Source organism: Mesoplodon bidens (assembly GCF_964165515.1).
Source record: "Mesoplodon bidens genome assembly, chromosome: 19".
Taxonomy (NCBI): domain Eukaryota; kingdom Metazoa; phylum Chordata; class Mammalia; order Artiodactyla; family Ziphiidae; genus Mesoplodon; species Mesoplodon bidens.
In genome coordinates, this window is record NC_138179.1 from 8,941,001 (window position 1) to 8,956,453 (window position 15,453).

General features: G+C 40.9%; 1 protein-coding gene across 3 annotated transcripts in view; it reads right to left on the minus strand.

Annotated features, from left to right (window-relative positions):
* Positions 1–15,453, minus strand: part of ACACA (acetyl-CoA carboxylase alpha) — a 235,849-nt gene that overhangs the window by 120,931 nt on the left and 99,465 nt on the right. For all 3 annotated transcript variants that reach the window (XM_081219599.1, XM_081219598.1, XM_081219597.1), the window contains exons 26-29: positions 9,039–9,152; positions 7,645–7,758; positions 6,227–6,316; positions 4,197–4,315 (exon numbers count right to left, since the gene is read on the minus strand). In XM_081219599.1, the coding sequence (XP_081075725.1) occupies positions 4,197–4,315; positions 6,227–6,316; positions 7,645–7,758; positions 9,039–9,152 (437 nt within the window). The remainder of the gene's footprint in view (positions 1–4,196; positions 4,316–6,226; positions 6,317–7,644; positions 7,759–9,038; positions 9,153–15,453) is intronic.

The window sequence follows — 15,453 nt, forward strand, 5'->3', positions numbered from 1 at the left end:
AGAGGACTCAGTGTGATTGTCCTAATTAATTCTTGGTCTACAGTTGAGCTGTCCATGTGGCTAGGAAGTGCTGGAAATATGGCTAGCCTGCATTGAAACATGCTGGAAGTAGAGAATACACTCTAAATTTCAAAGACTTTGTCAAAAGAATGGAAAATATCTGATTAATAACTTTTTATTACATATTAAAATGGTATTTTGAGGGACTTCCCTGGCAGTCCAGTGGTTAGGACTCCATGCTTCCAGTGCAGGGGGTGGGAGTTCGATCCCTGGTTGGGGAACTATGATCCCACCTGCCATGCAGCACAGCCAAAAAGAAAAAAAAAAAGGTATTTTGGATACAGTGGGTTAAATAAAATGTTATTAAAAGTAATTCTGTCTGTTTCTTATTAAATATGGTCATTAGAATATTTTAAATTACATATGTGGCTTGCATTATATTTCTATTGGACAGTGCTGGTCTAGTAGTAGTGATTCTCAATTGTAGATGGTCAACAGAATTATCAGAGAAGCTTTTTCAAAAAGTGGTCCCCTGGGGCTTCCCTGGTGGCACAGTGGTTGAGAGTCCGTCCACCTGCCGATGCAGGGGACACGGGTTCGTGCCCCGGTACGGGAAGATCCCACATGCCGCGGAGCGGTTGGGCCCATGAGCCATGGCCGCTGAGACTGTGCATCTGGAGCCTGTGCTCCACAACGGGAGAGGCCACAACAGTGAGAGGCCCGCGTACCGCAAAAAAAAAAAAAAAAAAAAAGTGGTCCCCTGGACTCTGGTTCAGAATTAATCAGAATCTTAAGAGCCAGGAACCCATATGGGTATTTTTAAAATACTTTGCAGATAATTCTGAGAATCACTGATCTAGAGGTTAGTGGACATAACTGTGTCCTTGAGCCTTACAGGAACTGAGAGTGGAATAAACACTGGTAGACAGTCTCCTGTAATTTATTTCTGTAGAATTAGAAACAATAATGCTTATGGGCTGCTTGTTCAAAACAGTAAGAACAGAAAAGAACAAAAGTACTGAGGTTAGAAAAAAAGTTGGAACTTGACTCAAAACTAGCTAAAACTAAGATACCCTAGAATTCTTCTGTAAGGGTTGCAGGCCTATGATGTAATAAAGAATTTGGCTTTTGTCCCTGGTTCCTGGGAGAGAGACTCTAAATCCTTGGAATTTCTCAAGTAATAGAAGTGCCTTCATTATTCATGAGCCCCTTGGATCACACCTGAGTTTATGTGAAGAGATAACTCAGGGTAGGGGCTACTCACTAGGAAGACCAACCATGTGATTAGAGGGTCAGCTGGACCTCTGGGGAGGGAAGACAAGCTGGAGAGTGAGTTTAATCACATGGCCAATGAGTCAATCAATCGTGACATTGTAATGAAACCCTGATAGAAACTCTGGACACTGAAGCTCAATGGAACTTCTTGGTTGGTGAACACATTGATATGCCGGGAGGATGAGGTACCCTGATTCCACAGTGAAAGAACTCTGTGTTCAGGACCCACCCCCCCAGACCTTACTCTATGTATCTCTTGTCTGGTCCTGATCAGTATCTTTTATTTAAAAAACTGTGATCGTAAGTATAGTGTTTTGCTGAGTTCTGTTAAGTTGTTCTAGTGAATTATTGAACCTGAAGGGGTCATGGGAACCCCCAAATTTGTAGCCAGTTGGTCAGAAGTGTGGGTGGCCTGGGAACCCAACTTGTGGCCACATCCGAAGTAGAGGTAGTTTTGTGAAGAACTGAGCCCTTAACTAGTGGCATCTGATCTAACGCCAGGTGGTAAGTGTCAGAATTGAATTGCAGTACACCAACTGGTGTCAGGATAAGGTCATAACTCCAAATTATAACAAAAACATTTATAAGAAAATATAAAATCTTACAAAACTAAATTCAAGTTGCAAATCTATAATAACTGAATAAGCCATGCTCTAAAATTAAATACAGCATTCTGTAATTAAATCTGACAATACATCTTCTATTCCTAAACTAACAAAAGGATTTTAGACCTAAAAAGCGTTAAAGCAATTTTAATGGTTTTCTGGTTTCCACAAAGATTATTTTCTCTTTCCTCCTTTATTTTCCCTATCTTCATCTTTACATCTACATCAATAATAATAATACTCCAGCAGTTTATAATTCTGTATACACAGAACCAAGGAAGACTTTAGAAAGATGACAGGATTACTGTTCTGTTCAGGTCTGGTCTTTATCCAGAGGAATGTGCACACCTCAGTTGTTGGGAGGGACACGTATACAAGTTTTGAAACCATATCAGCAATAACCAAGGTTCACACCCTTGAGATGGAAAGGTGAATAAGATTTCTTAACAAACAGTTAAGAAGCATGTCTCTCATTTTCCAATCGACTTTCCCTCACCAAACTGGACACAGATCCTCAAATTTAAAAGTAGGACAGGGAGAGCAATTCAGAAAGGCAAGGGGAGCAATGAGGGAAGGAAGGAAATCACAAGCAGCTCTGTGGCCTGACTACAAATCATTGCCCAAAGGAATGAGGTAGTAGAAAGCAGGAAGAAAAGGAGAATGTTCCGAGAATTACAAAGAGCATTAAGTTTAGCATGTAGTTCCCTACAATTATTCAAGGACCGCAGGAAAAGAAAGAAGCCTGAGCACCGAGCCCACGTGTGCCATGAGTACCTCGCTGCTCGCTGAAGGACAGCCATTCGTTTCTAGAAAATGAGATTCTGAAATCCATGGAGGCAAAAATGTACCGAGAGATGCTTGCTAAATCAAGGATATATGCTTTTCTCTGCCAGCCATAAGGTATTTTCGAGGTAGAGAAGTGAAAGGACCTTCTCAGACAAAGAAGACAAGTACTTTTTCTGAAGATGCTACTGCACATCTGCTGACCTCTCCTGGATCAACAGTGGCATCCAGTGGCTGCAAATCTCAGCACACACTTCTTTGTCTCTAGGAAGAGTTTCTATTGCTTTGGGTGAAGTGGCAATTTGGAACAAAACCATTTCTGTTGTCTATAACTAAGGATCCCCAAAGACATAGTACTTTGAAATAAAAAGTGAAGAACCAAAGGCCATAAAGCAGAAATGGAGGGGGCAGCTTAAGACTGGCTGTGGTTATTTGTATTTCCTGTGGTATTACTGAAAAGAATGAAAATACGGGAGGAGACGAACATATGTGTGGGTGAAATTCCTAAGTTTTCACTGCCTCAGAATACTTTAAAAATAAATGAGATTACAAGACAGTATTTTTGTCTTAAAACCAAAGCAATACTTTGGTATTATTGTTGGAACTGGAAACAAATTTACATATGTACGTTTGTATTTTTTTAAAGGGCTTAGGAAGGGAGAATTAGTGGAATTAACATGGCTTAATTAATTTACTTGAATTTACGTTTGCTTTCTGAAGTGTGATTTTTAAAAACTGAGTTTCAACTGCTAACTTCATGTGTCTGTTTTTAGGGAGATACTGAAACTGACTCAGGTATAACCTTAACCTACAGCAAACATATAGAAAAGAAAAGCACTCCACCCAAAATATGCTTATATTCCATTGATTTAAACTGCTAAAAAAAAAAAGTGATTTTCTGGCAAAATTCCAGCAAGTAAAATGCCAGTAAATTCTTTCCAACTTAAAAAAGAAAGAACTATGCCTCCTCAGTGACAGAATACAAGTATCAGTAAAAATGAATGGAGGGACTTCCCTGGTGGCGCAGTGGTTAAGAATCCGCCTGCCAGTGCAGGGGACACAGGTTCAATCCCTAGTCCGGGAAGATCCCACATGCTGCAGAGCAACTAAGCCCGTGCGCCACAACTACTGAGCCTGTGTGCCACAACTACTGAAGCCCATGCACCTAGAGCCCATGCTCCAGAGCAAGAGAAGCCACTGCAATGAGAAGCCCGCGCACCGCAATGAAGACCCAACACAGCCATAAATAAATAAATTTCTAAAAAAAGAAAATGAATGGAGTAATCCTAAACTTCTCTTAATTAGACCATACTTTATCTCTCCAGATCAAAGATCAAAAAAATTAAAAAAGAAATGGATACCAAGAGGCTCTTCTTCTCATGGTTTAAACATGTTCATTTTCTGCTCTACATTTCTAGCTTAAAAAACCATACAGAATGGTCACACACATTACCCACCCCCACCCTCACCCTCCCTTTAACTCTCCTGATAGAGCTCTGGTTGGCTCAGGTGCACACACCAGCTCAAACTCACCTGTTTGGATGAGATGTGGGCAGCATGAACTGGAATTCCACCACGCAGGTGTTGTCCTTAAGCTGGCGGTGTTGTACACTGTTAAGTTCATAGGCAATATAAGCCCTTCGAACATACACCTGGTTAAAAAGTAATCCTCAGTGAATACACTTCAAAAACAGAAACTAAGAGATGGTTAGCCCAGGAAAAAGACAGTCTTGAAAAGAGGTGTCTGATGCAGAAGAAGGTGGTCTGTGGTGACAAGTCCCAAAGCCCTGTACATACATACCTTGCTTTAATTAATAAAGCTGGAGTCTTAAAACTATACCCATGACTATAAATGGAAACAAAGCTAGCCTTCCTCTGCTGGACACCTCTAGGTGTGCTATAAACCCTTCACACTGACCTAAACTTGAGAGAAGGTTTGATCAGTTAGCACAAGAGTATATAGAACCATGACTATTAATTCATTACACATGATGATTTCAACAGCAAATAAAAGCAAACAGGGAGAGGGACGTCCCTGGTGGCGCAGTGGTTAAGAATCCGCCTGCCAATGCAGGACACATGGGTTCAAGCCCTGGTCCAGGAAGATCCCACATGCCGCGGAGCAACTAACCCGTGCGCCACAACTACTGAGCCTGCGCTCTAGAGCCCACGAGCCACAACTACTGAAGCCTGTGCTCTGCAACAGGAGAAGCCACCACAATAAGAAGCCGGCGCACGACAGCGAAGAGTAGCCCCACTCAATGCCCGCACACAGCAACAAAGACCCAACACAGCCATAAATAAATAAATAAATTAATTAATTAAAAATAAAAGCAAACAGGGAGAAAAATAAGAGGTGCTGATTCTGGGCCACCTGAGGAGTGAAGATAGAAGACAGAAACAATTGAAGTACAGTCTAACTCTTTCACTATCTTGTATCTTTGTTTTGTTTTCCCACTGGCCCAAACTGATTTTACAGTGTTTATATCCCCCAAACCCTAGGCAAAATCAGGAAGGCGTAAGTTGACATGCAATATCCCAAATACACTAACTTGACTCAGAGAAACAGCAACAGGCTATGTCTCAGGAAAACCCGTCAGTCCAACCTCATGTACTTCACAGCTAATTTGCCATGCACATAAAATGAGACACATCAGCCTGTGAGGTACGTCAGGAGACTTTGCATTAAATGGCATAAAAGCACTGTAGAACACTTAGATATTTTCAAATTTTGATATTTACTGAGCAGCATACATTACAGTCTCCCCACAGAATACAAATAAAAAGTAACCCAAAAGAGCTCGCAAAGGACTGTAGTGGTATCATATCACATAAAATCATTGAAGACACTCCTTTTCCTCATCTTCAAAAAAAACATCTACTTGGCAACTTTACAGCAGTATTTGGGGCCTGCAATTTTTGTGCTTAATGAGGTAGCGTACTGTAGTGGAAACAGAAAAGTCATGAGTCAGATTGACCTGGGTTCAAATGCAAACTCTTCCACTTACTATCCATGTGAATTTGGGCAAGTCACTTAACCTCTCAGAGGCTCACTTTCTTCTACTTTATGAAGTAATTATAGGATTCAATGAGAAAAATAAAGCACCTAAAACCCAGTTCATTAAATGTTATTACTTTCCTTCTCATGCCAAAATAGTTCATAAGAACTGCTTGACAATTCAGAATATAACTAAAATCCATTTTATCTGGCCCAAATCACAAAATGGTACTGTTCTGATCAGCCACATATTTTTTCACTTATTGTGTTAACAAGGAATCCTAATCATTATGAAATGGAAGAATTCAAATACCTGGTACGTAGAATTGAAAAATGCTAGCAGCTATTTTCCCTGTGAGTGGAGCCCAGAAACTGGTGATTAGTTGAGTTGACACACTTGGGTAAAAGCAAGACCATTTGTTTCAGAGGAAAAGAGGAAGGTTCTCTACTCTTGAGAACCAACGTTAAGGCCAAAGAAAAAGGACTGATAACAATAGCCAAATGGACAAAAGGAGTCAGCCAGAAACTGAGAAAAAGGTCATGTCACGTTACCATGAGAACCTACCTCCAGAGCTGCCATCCTCACGACCTGGTTGCTGTGATAGAAGAAGTTTGGTAGAACGTCGAAAATTGATGTTTCGGACAAGATGAGTTTCTGGAAGGTACAAAGACGAGCTTAAACCATTACACCCATAAGAGGACAATTCCAATGGACAATATGTAGCATTTGAAGCATTTAGTGAAACTTAAGAATTTGGTCTATGAAGGTCATGTATGATCTTACCTTCTCTCTGCCTCAGCTTCCTCAGCTACAAAGTGGGGAAAATAAGAAGACCTGTCCTCACAGGGCTGTTGAAGAGTTAATGTACGTAAAATTCTTAGACTAATGCATTAACGGTGCCTTAATTATATGCTAATGTAAGTGTTTATGGCTATTATTATCCTTTCTGACACATATCTGTACTTAACTTTTAATATATTGTCTCACTACTCCACTATGGTAAGCCATAGATTTTTTTTTTTTTTTTTTTTTTAATTTTATTTATTTATTTATTTTTGGCTGTGTTCGGTCTTCGTTTCTGTGCGAGGGCTTTCTCTAGTTGCAGCGAGTGGGGGCCACTCTTCATCGCGGTGCACGGGCCTCTCACTGTCACGGCCTCTCTTGTTGTGGAGCACAGGCTCCAGATGCGCAAGCTCAGTAGTTGTGGCTCACGGGGCTAGTTGCTCCGTGGCATGTGGGATCTTCCCAGACCAGGGCTCGAACCCGTGCCCCCTGCATTGGCAGGCAGATTCTCAACCACTGCGCCACCAGGGAAGCCCAGCCATAGATTTTTGAACCCTCTATTTCAACTATGAACCAAATAAGCAAAAACATCCTTCCCCCCTCTTTAGTTTCCCCAGAACGAAATCTGATAGAAACCCTGAAGATTCCCTTGGCTCGGTCTAATAATATTATCATTATTTCCAAGTAGAAAAATAGAAAGTCATTCCTGACAAAATGGTTTTGTTTTAAAAATAATAGTCAAGGTTCTTTGAATTAGCAGTAAAATTAGCCAATATTCTTTTATAAAATTGGCTCTGTATGAAGCTTAATAGTAAGCATTAAAATAAAATTGAATGATTATTTAAGTAGCTTTGCCTGTAGAAGACTAACTACCTGTTTATACATCTGATTCAAATATCAGAAATCAACCCACGCTGCCACTTCATTCTGTCCTAGAACACCTTCTGGATAAAAGCACAAGAGGTGAAGACTTCATTAGGACGCTCCTATCAAGGCAGGCCTACTCAACTTTTAAGCTAAGCCACAATTCTAACAGCATTGTATGCAGAAAAAACACATAAGTATAAATCATTTGAGAAATTCAAGGTATGAAACTTCACTACACAGAAAATCAAAATTGACTGACTGATTACTTAAACTATGCTTGGCAGTAAAGGGGACAAGAGTGCAGAGTGGCAGGAAAGGGCTATAATGTATACCTGCAGGTTCTCAATGCAAAACTGATGTCCGTACATGTCAATAGCTGATAGGAAGATAGACTCTACTTGGTTATGGCGAAGCTCATATGATGGCAAATGGGAGGCAATAAGAACCTAGAGTGAGAGCAAAATAAGAGGCGTAAGTTCCTGAGGGAGTGATTATTCTAGGCTCCTATTAGGCAGCTCTGATACAAAAGCAATAAATATAAATCTGTAAGTGCAGGCATCAAAGATAAAACAGAGACCAAGTAAAACAACTTCTGGGTCCTGTAACATAAAGCCAAGGCCACCAAATACTGCATCTCAGTTGACTCTCACCATGATTTGCTTGTGAGCGATTTCCCGTGGGGGCAGAGGGAGGGGGAGGGAGAAAAAACAGCTTCAGTCAAGTTCCATCAGTGCATGTGATTTACCATTGCAGAGCTGCCAGTCCTGGGGACTGCATGACTAGCTGTTAATGGGGAATCAGGTCTGGCAGGGAACAGCTGTGGGGAAGGGAGGTGTAGCAGAGCTAGCCTTTTGCAACTCTGAAGGCGAAAGACTAGGAAAAGCTGCTCTGACAACCCCAGGTACTCAGTCCCAAGGAGGAGGTGTCAAGATGTAACACCAGTGCATGGGACGGGCAGAGAGAGTGAAAGCAGTGTCACAAACAAACAGGGACACGGTATGACCTGAATACCCTCAGCAGGTCACTGAGAGGTTCAATAACTTGGAGTAATTCAGTGACATGGATACAATTGTAGAGAAAGCAGAAGGTCACCGAACAGCTTCAAATGCTGCTTCCTTGTCGATGCCCATGCGCTGGAACACAAAGGGAGTGCCAACTCCTGGCTTCCCCGCTGAAACCTTTTGGAATGGAAATGAAGACTACAGGGTGAAACTCGGCTGCTCTGGGGTTGTGCTGATTGCTAGCACCTAAGATTCATTTCATTATCTTCTTGCTTTCCACACTTGATTTTTTCCTATACACTTAAAAGTTTTCACCTGCTTCTAAGCTCCCTTTGGAAAGTAAGAAATATTAAACCTATTGCTTTCCCTCAGTCTCCTTTCCTCCACGTGACCCTAGTTTACTAGGAAGGGTAGGGAATAATAACAGGATTTTATAATGGGGAGAGGGCTTCTATTTTTTTAATTAATTTTTATTGGAGTATAGTTGCTTTACAATGTTGTGTTAGCCTCTAGAGGGCTCCTGTTTTAAAGAAACTTAACGTTAATCTTTTCCTTTCTCTTTAAAAAACATATACCACGTGAGAATGTTTGTTCTGAGGGCAATGAGACATACATGGGAAATTGCATGACTTTTGGAAGGTGCTGGAGGAAGAGCTCATTGCATCTAGGACTGCCCAGTCTATGAAAACCATTCCTCCCTCCGGACAGCCAACACACGTCCTTACCTGGCGTGCTCGGAGCGCCACCTTAGCGTTGGTGGTCTTACTGAGTTGAGTTAGCTCCGTGAGGATATTCAGCAGCTCGTCAGTGAGAGTGGGGTCCCGGCCACACAACTGATCCTAATTGTTAATGTGACAAAGAACATACATATCCATGTTAAAAAGAACTGAGGTGGAGAGAACTTTGAAATGGGAAAAGGGAATAAAAACAAAGTAAACAGCTAGATTACTAAGATGCAAATGTCCTGTTACCTTTATCCTAAACAGTGTGGTAAAGAGATCCCAGAGGGGTACTTCCCTGGCGATCCCAGAGGAAGCTGCTGCCAAGGAGAAGCCCAAACTCCTCAGCCATTCAGATTCTAAATTCCTAATGTATTTCTTTATAAATCAACACTAGACTTTAAACATGCAATAGCAATCATTAGAGACCATTAAAAGGGGTCAAGGGATTCTCGCTAAGAAATAACAAAGGATGTCTCAAAATTTTAAGAGGTTTTAAATAATATAGGGACTAAAAGCTTTCCTGTTCCCTCTCCCACTTTTGGAAAGAAGGCAGAATAAGGCAAAAGGAAACACTCCTGGTGGTTTTCATTCCACAAACCAACTGTTCAGCATCCCAGGAGGGTGCAAAACAGAAACATAAGCACAAATTATTCATTTATAAACACACGCTAAATAAAAACACCATCTCATATTCTGACAATTCTATACCCCAAATCATTTATCCTCTTGCTGTACCAAGAATCATTCCATGACACCTAAACATGGTGAATCCTTAGATGGATTAGAGGGAAAAACCAAGCTCCTACTATACAATCCATGGTGTAATTCAGACTTGGGTCCTCTGTCTCCAAAAAATTAAAAAATTTTAAGAAAAAAAACTCATATTTTGGGAAAAATATTTCTTCTCCAGGGCAGTATCAGTTTATTCCCTAAATTCATCCATTACCCATGTAATTCTCATCTAAGCTGAAAAAACTGCAGATGCACTTTTATAAATGTCCTTTTTGAAATTTACAGAGCTAGCTGTAATAGTAGTTCTTAATACCACATCACATAGTTCCCTCGACTTGGAGTTTGAAATAACTGCCTTTATATTTTAGTGAATTTTTATTCTCCCCCACCCAACTATTGAATCGGACATGAAAGACAACCAGATCTCAAAAGGCTTCCTGTTGCTGCCTTTTAATCTTTCTCCTTCCTGGATTATCAGCTTTTTTCTTGAAGAATCTCCATCTCATCTTTAACCCTCCCCCATCTCAGGGATACTCCGTACAGTCCTTTACCAGCGCAGCACAAATAGAAGGGTGGGCCTTTTGGCTTTGGGGGCAAATATACATTTCCCCAAACGCTTTTTCTACAACCCCCTACCACCTTCCACATCACAGGGTGAACAGTTTTGGAGTACTCAACACTGGTATGCTGGAAAGACAGCTTCTCAAACATTTTAAAGCAGGAAATACTTTCTGGTTCCCCAATCCACAACCAGAGGTGTGCTCCAGAGTCGTAAACCACATGATGGTATTTATAGTTAAGGAAGTGCAAGTATTGTTTTCACCTGTTTAACGCAGGGGACTCACTCATCTGAGTGGAAGAAGAAAGTGATTATAAATCCAGGGCTCACCTGAGCACGTAGTCACAGACTGAAGGACCTATTCCTCCCATCCCGGGGAAAAAGCAAAGAGGAGGGAGAAAATGCAACCAAGTCTCATCTTTTATTGAGAACTTAAGAGCAAAACAGAATTTTAATAAAGTCACCAGCAGCGCACCACAACGAAGAGTAGCCCCTGCTCGCCACAACTAGAGAAAAGCCAGCGTGCAGCAACAAAGATCCAATGCAGCCAAAAATAAATATAGTTTAAAAAAAAGAAAAGAAATGGGATGATATATATATATATATATATATATATATATATATATATATATATAAATCAAATCAAATCACCAGCAACAAGGCCGTAACAAGGTGGAAGGAAAGAATAGGTAGGTAACAGTGGGTAGGGAAACCATGATAAGCTTTTCCTACCTAAATCCCTCTTTACCTAATGTTCCTAATAGAGAAAATATACTCTTTTCTGAGATACTTACTTCAGTCACCAGAATGGACCCATTGAGAGGTTCAAAAACCTAAGAGATGGCCTGGGTAATAGAACTCAGCTGTTCTGCAAATAGACTGAAGTCTCAACATTAACAGCAAAAGCCAACACAACAAAATAAGAACACTAGCCACCTACCCAACCTATATCAGATGTGATATGGACTGGTTTCCCTTGAAAGGAAACCCAGGTTTACCTTTTGAGATTAAATTAAAATAAATAAATAAATAAATAGATAAATTTTTTTAAATGGAGTTACCATCTTGTCTAACTACAGATCACATTCTAACTAAAACACACGCACACAACTACTTTAAAAAAAAAACGTTTTCATTTCATCTCTCCGTTATGAGAGAGAGGGAGTGAGAAAGGCAGTAGAGAAGCTTCTTCTCTGTAAGAAAAGTGAACTATGAAGACTAGAAAAAATAATAGGGAAGTAATTATTCATTCACAATCACCAACTGATAATCCTCCTGGACTCCTTGTGATAAAGTACAGAAACCTGACCTTTTTGGCATGTGAAATATCAAACACAGTATGAATAAACCACTACTTCCATTGAATTATCCTGACTTGGAAATTCCCCATTCAAATATTATTTTCTCTGTTGTCATCATTAGTACTTCGGAAAAGATGTGCAACAGAAAACTGTGTGTAGTGTAACCTTCTCAACCCTCTCCTGTCCTTGACCTGAACACAGTGTTCAAGCTGTGAAAGAAACCACCAGGGATGGAAGACGATTCCATTCATCAGAACCACCCACCCTAAGATACAAGCATCCAAGAGGAAGTTTACAGCCCTCTGGCCTAGAGACAGATGTCCTTTGGGCAACTGGACAGCCCAACATCACCATCTAACTCTGGTGAACATTTTGTAACAGTAACATTATATGGTGATGGTGTCAGCCTATGTTTCCTCAGTGTATAGAGGCAGGTTCATTTAATGAGTCTACCTCCTGATTTGGGGATTACCTGCATAAATCTGCAAGCCAAAGTGAAAATTATTCAATAATGGTTAAGATTGGTACCACACAGTTATTTCTTGTTTTCATTCTTAAACTAGATGGTGGTTAACCACAAGGAATAGTTCAGATTTGCAGAAATATAACAAGCAAGCTTCAGTGTCAAAACCGTAGCCAAAGTTATGTAGCTGACTGCCAGGAGAGCCCAATATAGCCAACTTGATCTTAGCATCCTAAGATTTGAAGGCAATTCAAAATGAAAAGATGTGATGTAATGGGTAATATTCTCAAGACATTAACTACTGTTCAGCTGGATGAGGCACCAATCCCAATATCAAAAATGGACTGGAAGCTTCTTCCAGTCACAGCTAGAATTTCTGACCTTCCAAGGATGTTGTGAGACAGATTAAACAAGAAATGTTAATATAACCCTTATTCAGTAAACCTGGGTTTACTGGGACTTTTCTCCATTATTTACACGTTGAACGAAATTATTTGCAGTTATGTCGGGAGGAAAAAGGAAGGAGGCTGATAGGCATTTAATTAATTAATTTATTTATTTGTTTATTTATTTTTGGCTGTGCTAGGTCTTCATTGCTGTGTGCGGGCTTTCTCTAGTTGCAGCAAGTGGGGTTACTCTTTGTTGCGGTGCGCCAGCCTCTCACTGCGGTGGCTTCTCTTGTTGCGGAGCATGGGCTCTAGGCACGCAGCCTTCAGTAGTTGTGGCACGCGAGCTCAGTAGTTGTGGCATATGGGCTTAGTTGCTCCACAGCATGTAGGATCTTCCCGGACCAGGGCTAGAACCCATGTCCCCTGCACTGGCAGGCGGATTCTTAACCACTGAACCACCAGGGAAGGCCCTGATAGGCATTTTAAATGTTCCCTGTCTGAACCAAATCAGAGGCTCACAGGCATGGCATTACTCCTAAGGAAGCATGGATTATACTACATTCGTGCGGACCACACCAGAAATAAGATAGAAGTAGTGAGGGGAAGACCACTCAGAATCAAGGTGGCTATAGGATACATACTTTGCCATCTAGACAGCTGTGAGGATGTTGATACTTTTTATTGATACAAAATTGCTCAATTTGGTTAAAGAGTCCCTTAAATATCTCTTAAGTAAATTTAAACAATGTTCTAAGCTTTTTCCTATAAAATTAAGAAATAAAGGCCACAACAGTGAGAGGCCCGCGTACCGCAAAAAAAAAAAAAAAAAAAAAAAAAAAAAAGAAATAAGAAGAACTTTCAAAAAATAAACTTACTGGCTTTGTTTTCAATGTGGCAGAATGTTCCTCCAAATAGAGAAAACGTGACAGGACTTTAACATTTTACTTGATATTTTGCTCTCCAGATACAGCAAAAGATTAGAAGAAATTTGCTAGAGAGTCTATGAGGCAAGTTACCAGTAGGCAAGTTATGCTAACACCCAGAGGGGAGGAAGGCTTCCTCGGAGCAGCCCACATCCTGCAACACTGATTCACAGAAGCCTGATTTTCTTGATTCCCTCCCCCTAGGTTCCAAAGCCCCAGAAATCATCATCTAGTTCAGCAAAGCACACCATCAACAGTCCCACTTCTAGAAGGCAGAGATTGGAATGCTGGGCACATAACACTGATCAGGAAGCCAAGGTAAGCAAAGAAAGGGGAACCAGCAGAGAACACAGCTGGGGGAATCGAATGCTACCATATCCAGTTGTTATCCATAAAAGAGAGTGAGACCTACAGAAAGACAAATCCAAACAACTAAAATGGCTTTTCCCAGCTACCACCATTAATGCAGATGTGGGGTGGAGGGCCTGACCGCTGCCAAAGAAGGCAGATCGGAACGGAGCGCTTTTCCAGCCTTCGCTCCTGCTCCCTAAGTCACTGCTAGCTGGCCCTCAGCTCAAGCAGAGCAGTTAACTTCTTGATTTCCAAATCTCTGAGATGAGGGCAAAATAACTGATATTTCAAATGCAATTTAATGATATAAAAGCCTAGAGATGTTTACGAAGTTTTCCTTTGTTCTTTAAAGATAAATGTGAAATGCCAAAATAAAGAAAAGGACAAATCCATCTTTCTGGTTCACATCTTCAACCTTCCTCCTCCTCCTCCTCCTCTCTCTACTCCCCCTCGTCCCTCCCCTTCCCCTCCCTCCTCCCTCCTTCCCTCTCTCCCTATCCCTCCCCGTCCTATTCATCTAAACCCAAACATTAACAAACAGCTCTTTTCTCCAAAGAGCTCAGCCTGTTGGGAAAGAAAGTTTGGCTACTATCCATGCAGGTAAGAAGTAATCGGGATGACAAGGTGGGGAAAAATAAGAACAGCAGCAAGTCAGAGTCCCATTGGCGTACGCCTGTCCTGACTGGCAAAAGCAGAAAGCAAAGCCTCAAACCAGTTCCCTGACAGGGCCCAACGCCCCTGCAGCACCCCCGTGTAATTACACACTTGAGTGACTGGACTCTGAAGAAAATTGAAGGCCTGAGCTCCGAACAGCTGCCATTTTCTCTCTCCATCACACCAGCGTGATTACTTGAGAAATGAACAGCCCCAGCTCAAAGCTACTCCAGAATTCTCAGAGGAAATATGGCTCCGTGTTCCAATAATGAGATTCTTAAGGCAAGCGTTACTTACAATCACTCCGCAAAAGGAGCGAGCCGGGCCCCTATATCTTACAAATTAGAATTTAAGAAACCCAGCGACAGTCTTGGACGATCATTACTCTTCTGCAGCTCCAAGGATTCTGGACTTTGGTCTATTTTTAGTGCATAAAAACCGTTAAGTCCTTAAAAAGGTAATCATAATAAAATGAAAACTCACCATAACTAGCTTCCTAAAAAGGCAGATTTTACTCCATTTTAGGTCCAAACTGACAAATTCTTCCACACCCTCATCACTACCTTTCTCTGCCAGAAAGTCTTGGTTTTATCCAAATGAGAATTAGCAATCCTTTTATTAAAATTTAAGGAAAAAAATCTAATTAGTCAGAGATTTCTTCCCTTTTCTGATTGAGAAAAAGAAAATCAGCAGGTTGCCAGAGATAAATATCACTTCTTTGCCGAAACCTATCACTTGGAGAAGTTGAAATATTACATTGCGCTGTTATTGTTTTTTCCTTTCAAATGCATTTTCTGGTTTCCCCACCATCTAGCCATTCTAGGGTAGCAAAGGCAATGAACTCTCCCTGTGATTACGTATTTTTTTAAGTGGCTATTCTAAAAAATGTTATATCCTCGAGAGTTAGCCAGCTAGGCAGATAACTGAGTGAGTGGCACTGTTGTTAACCAGAGATGTGAGGTAGATAGTTTCCCTTCATTCCGAACCATGAAATAAAAAATAGCAGTGAAGATTTATAGTCTTTTTTTCCTCCAAGAAGAAATGAG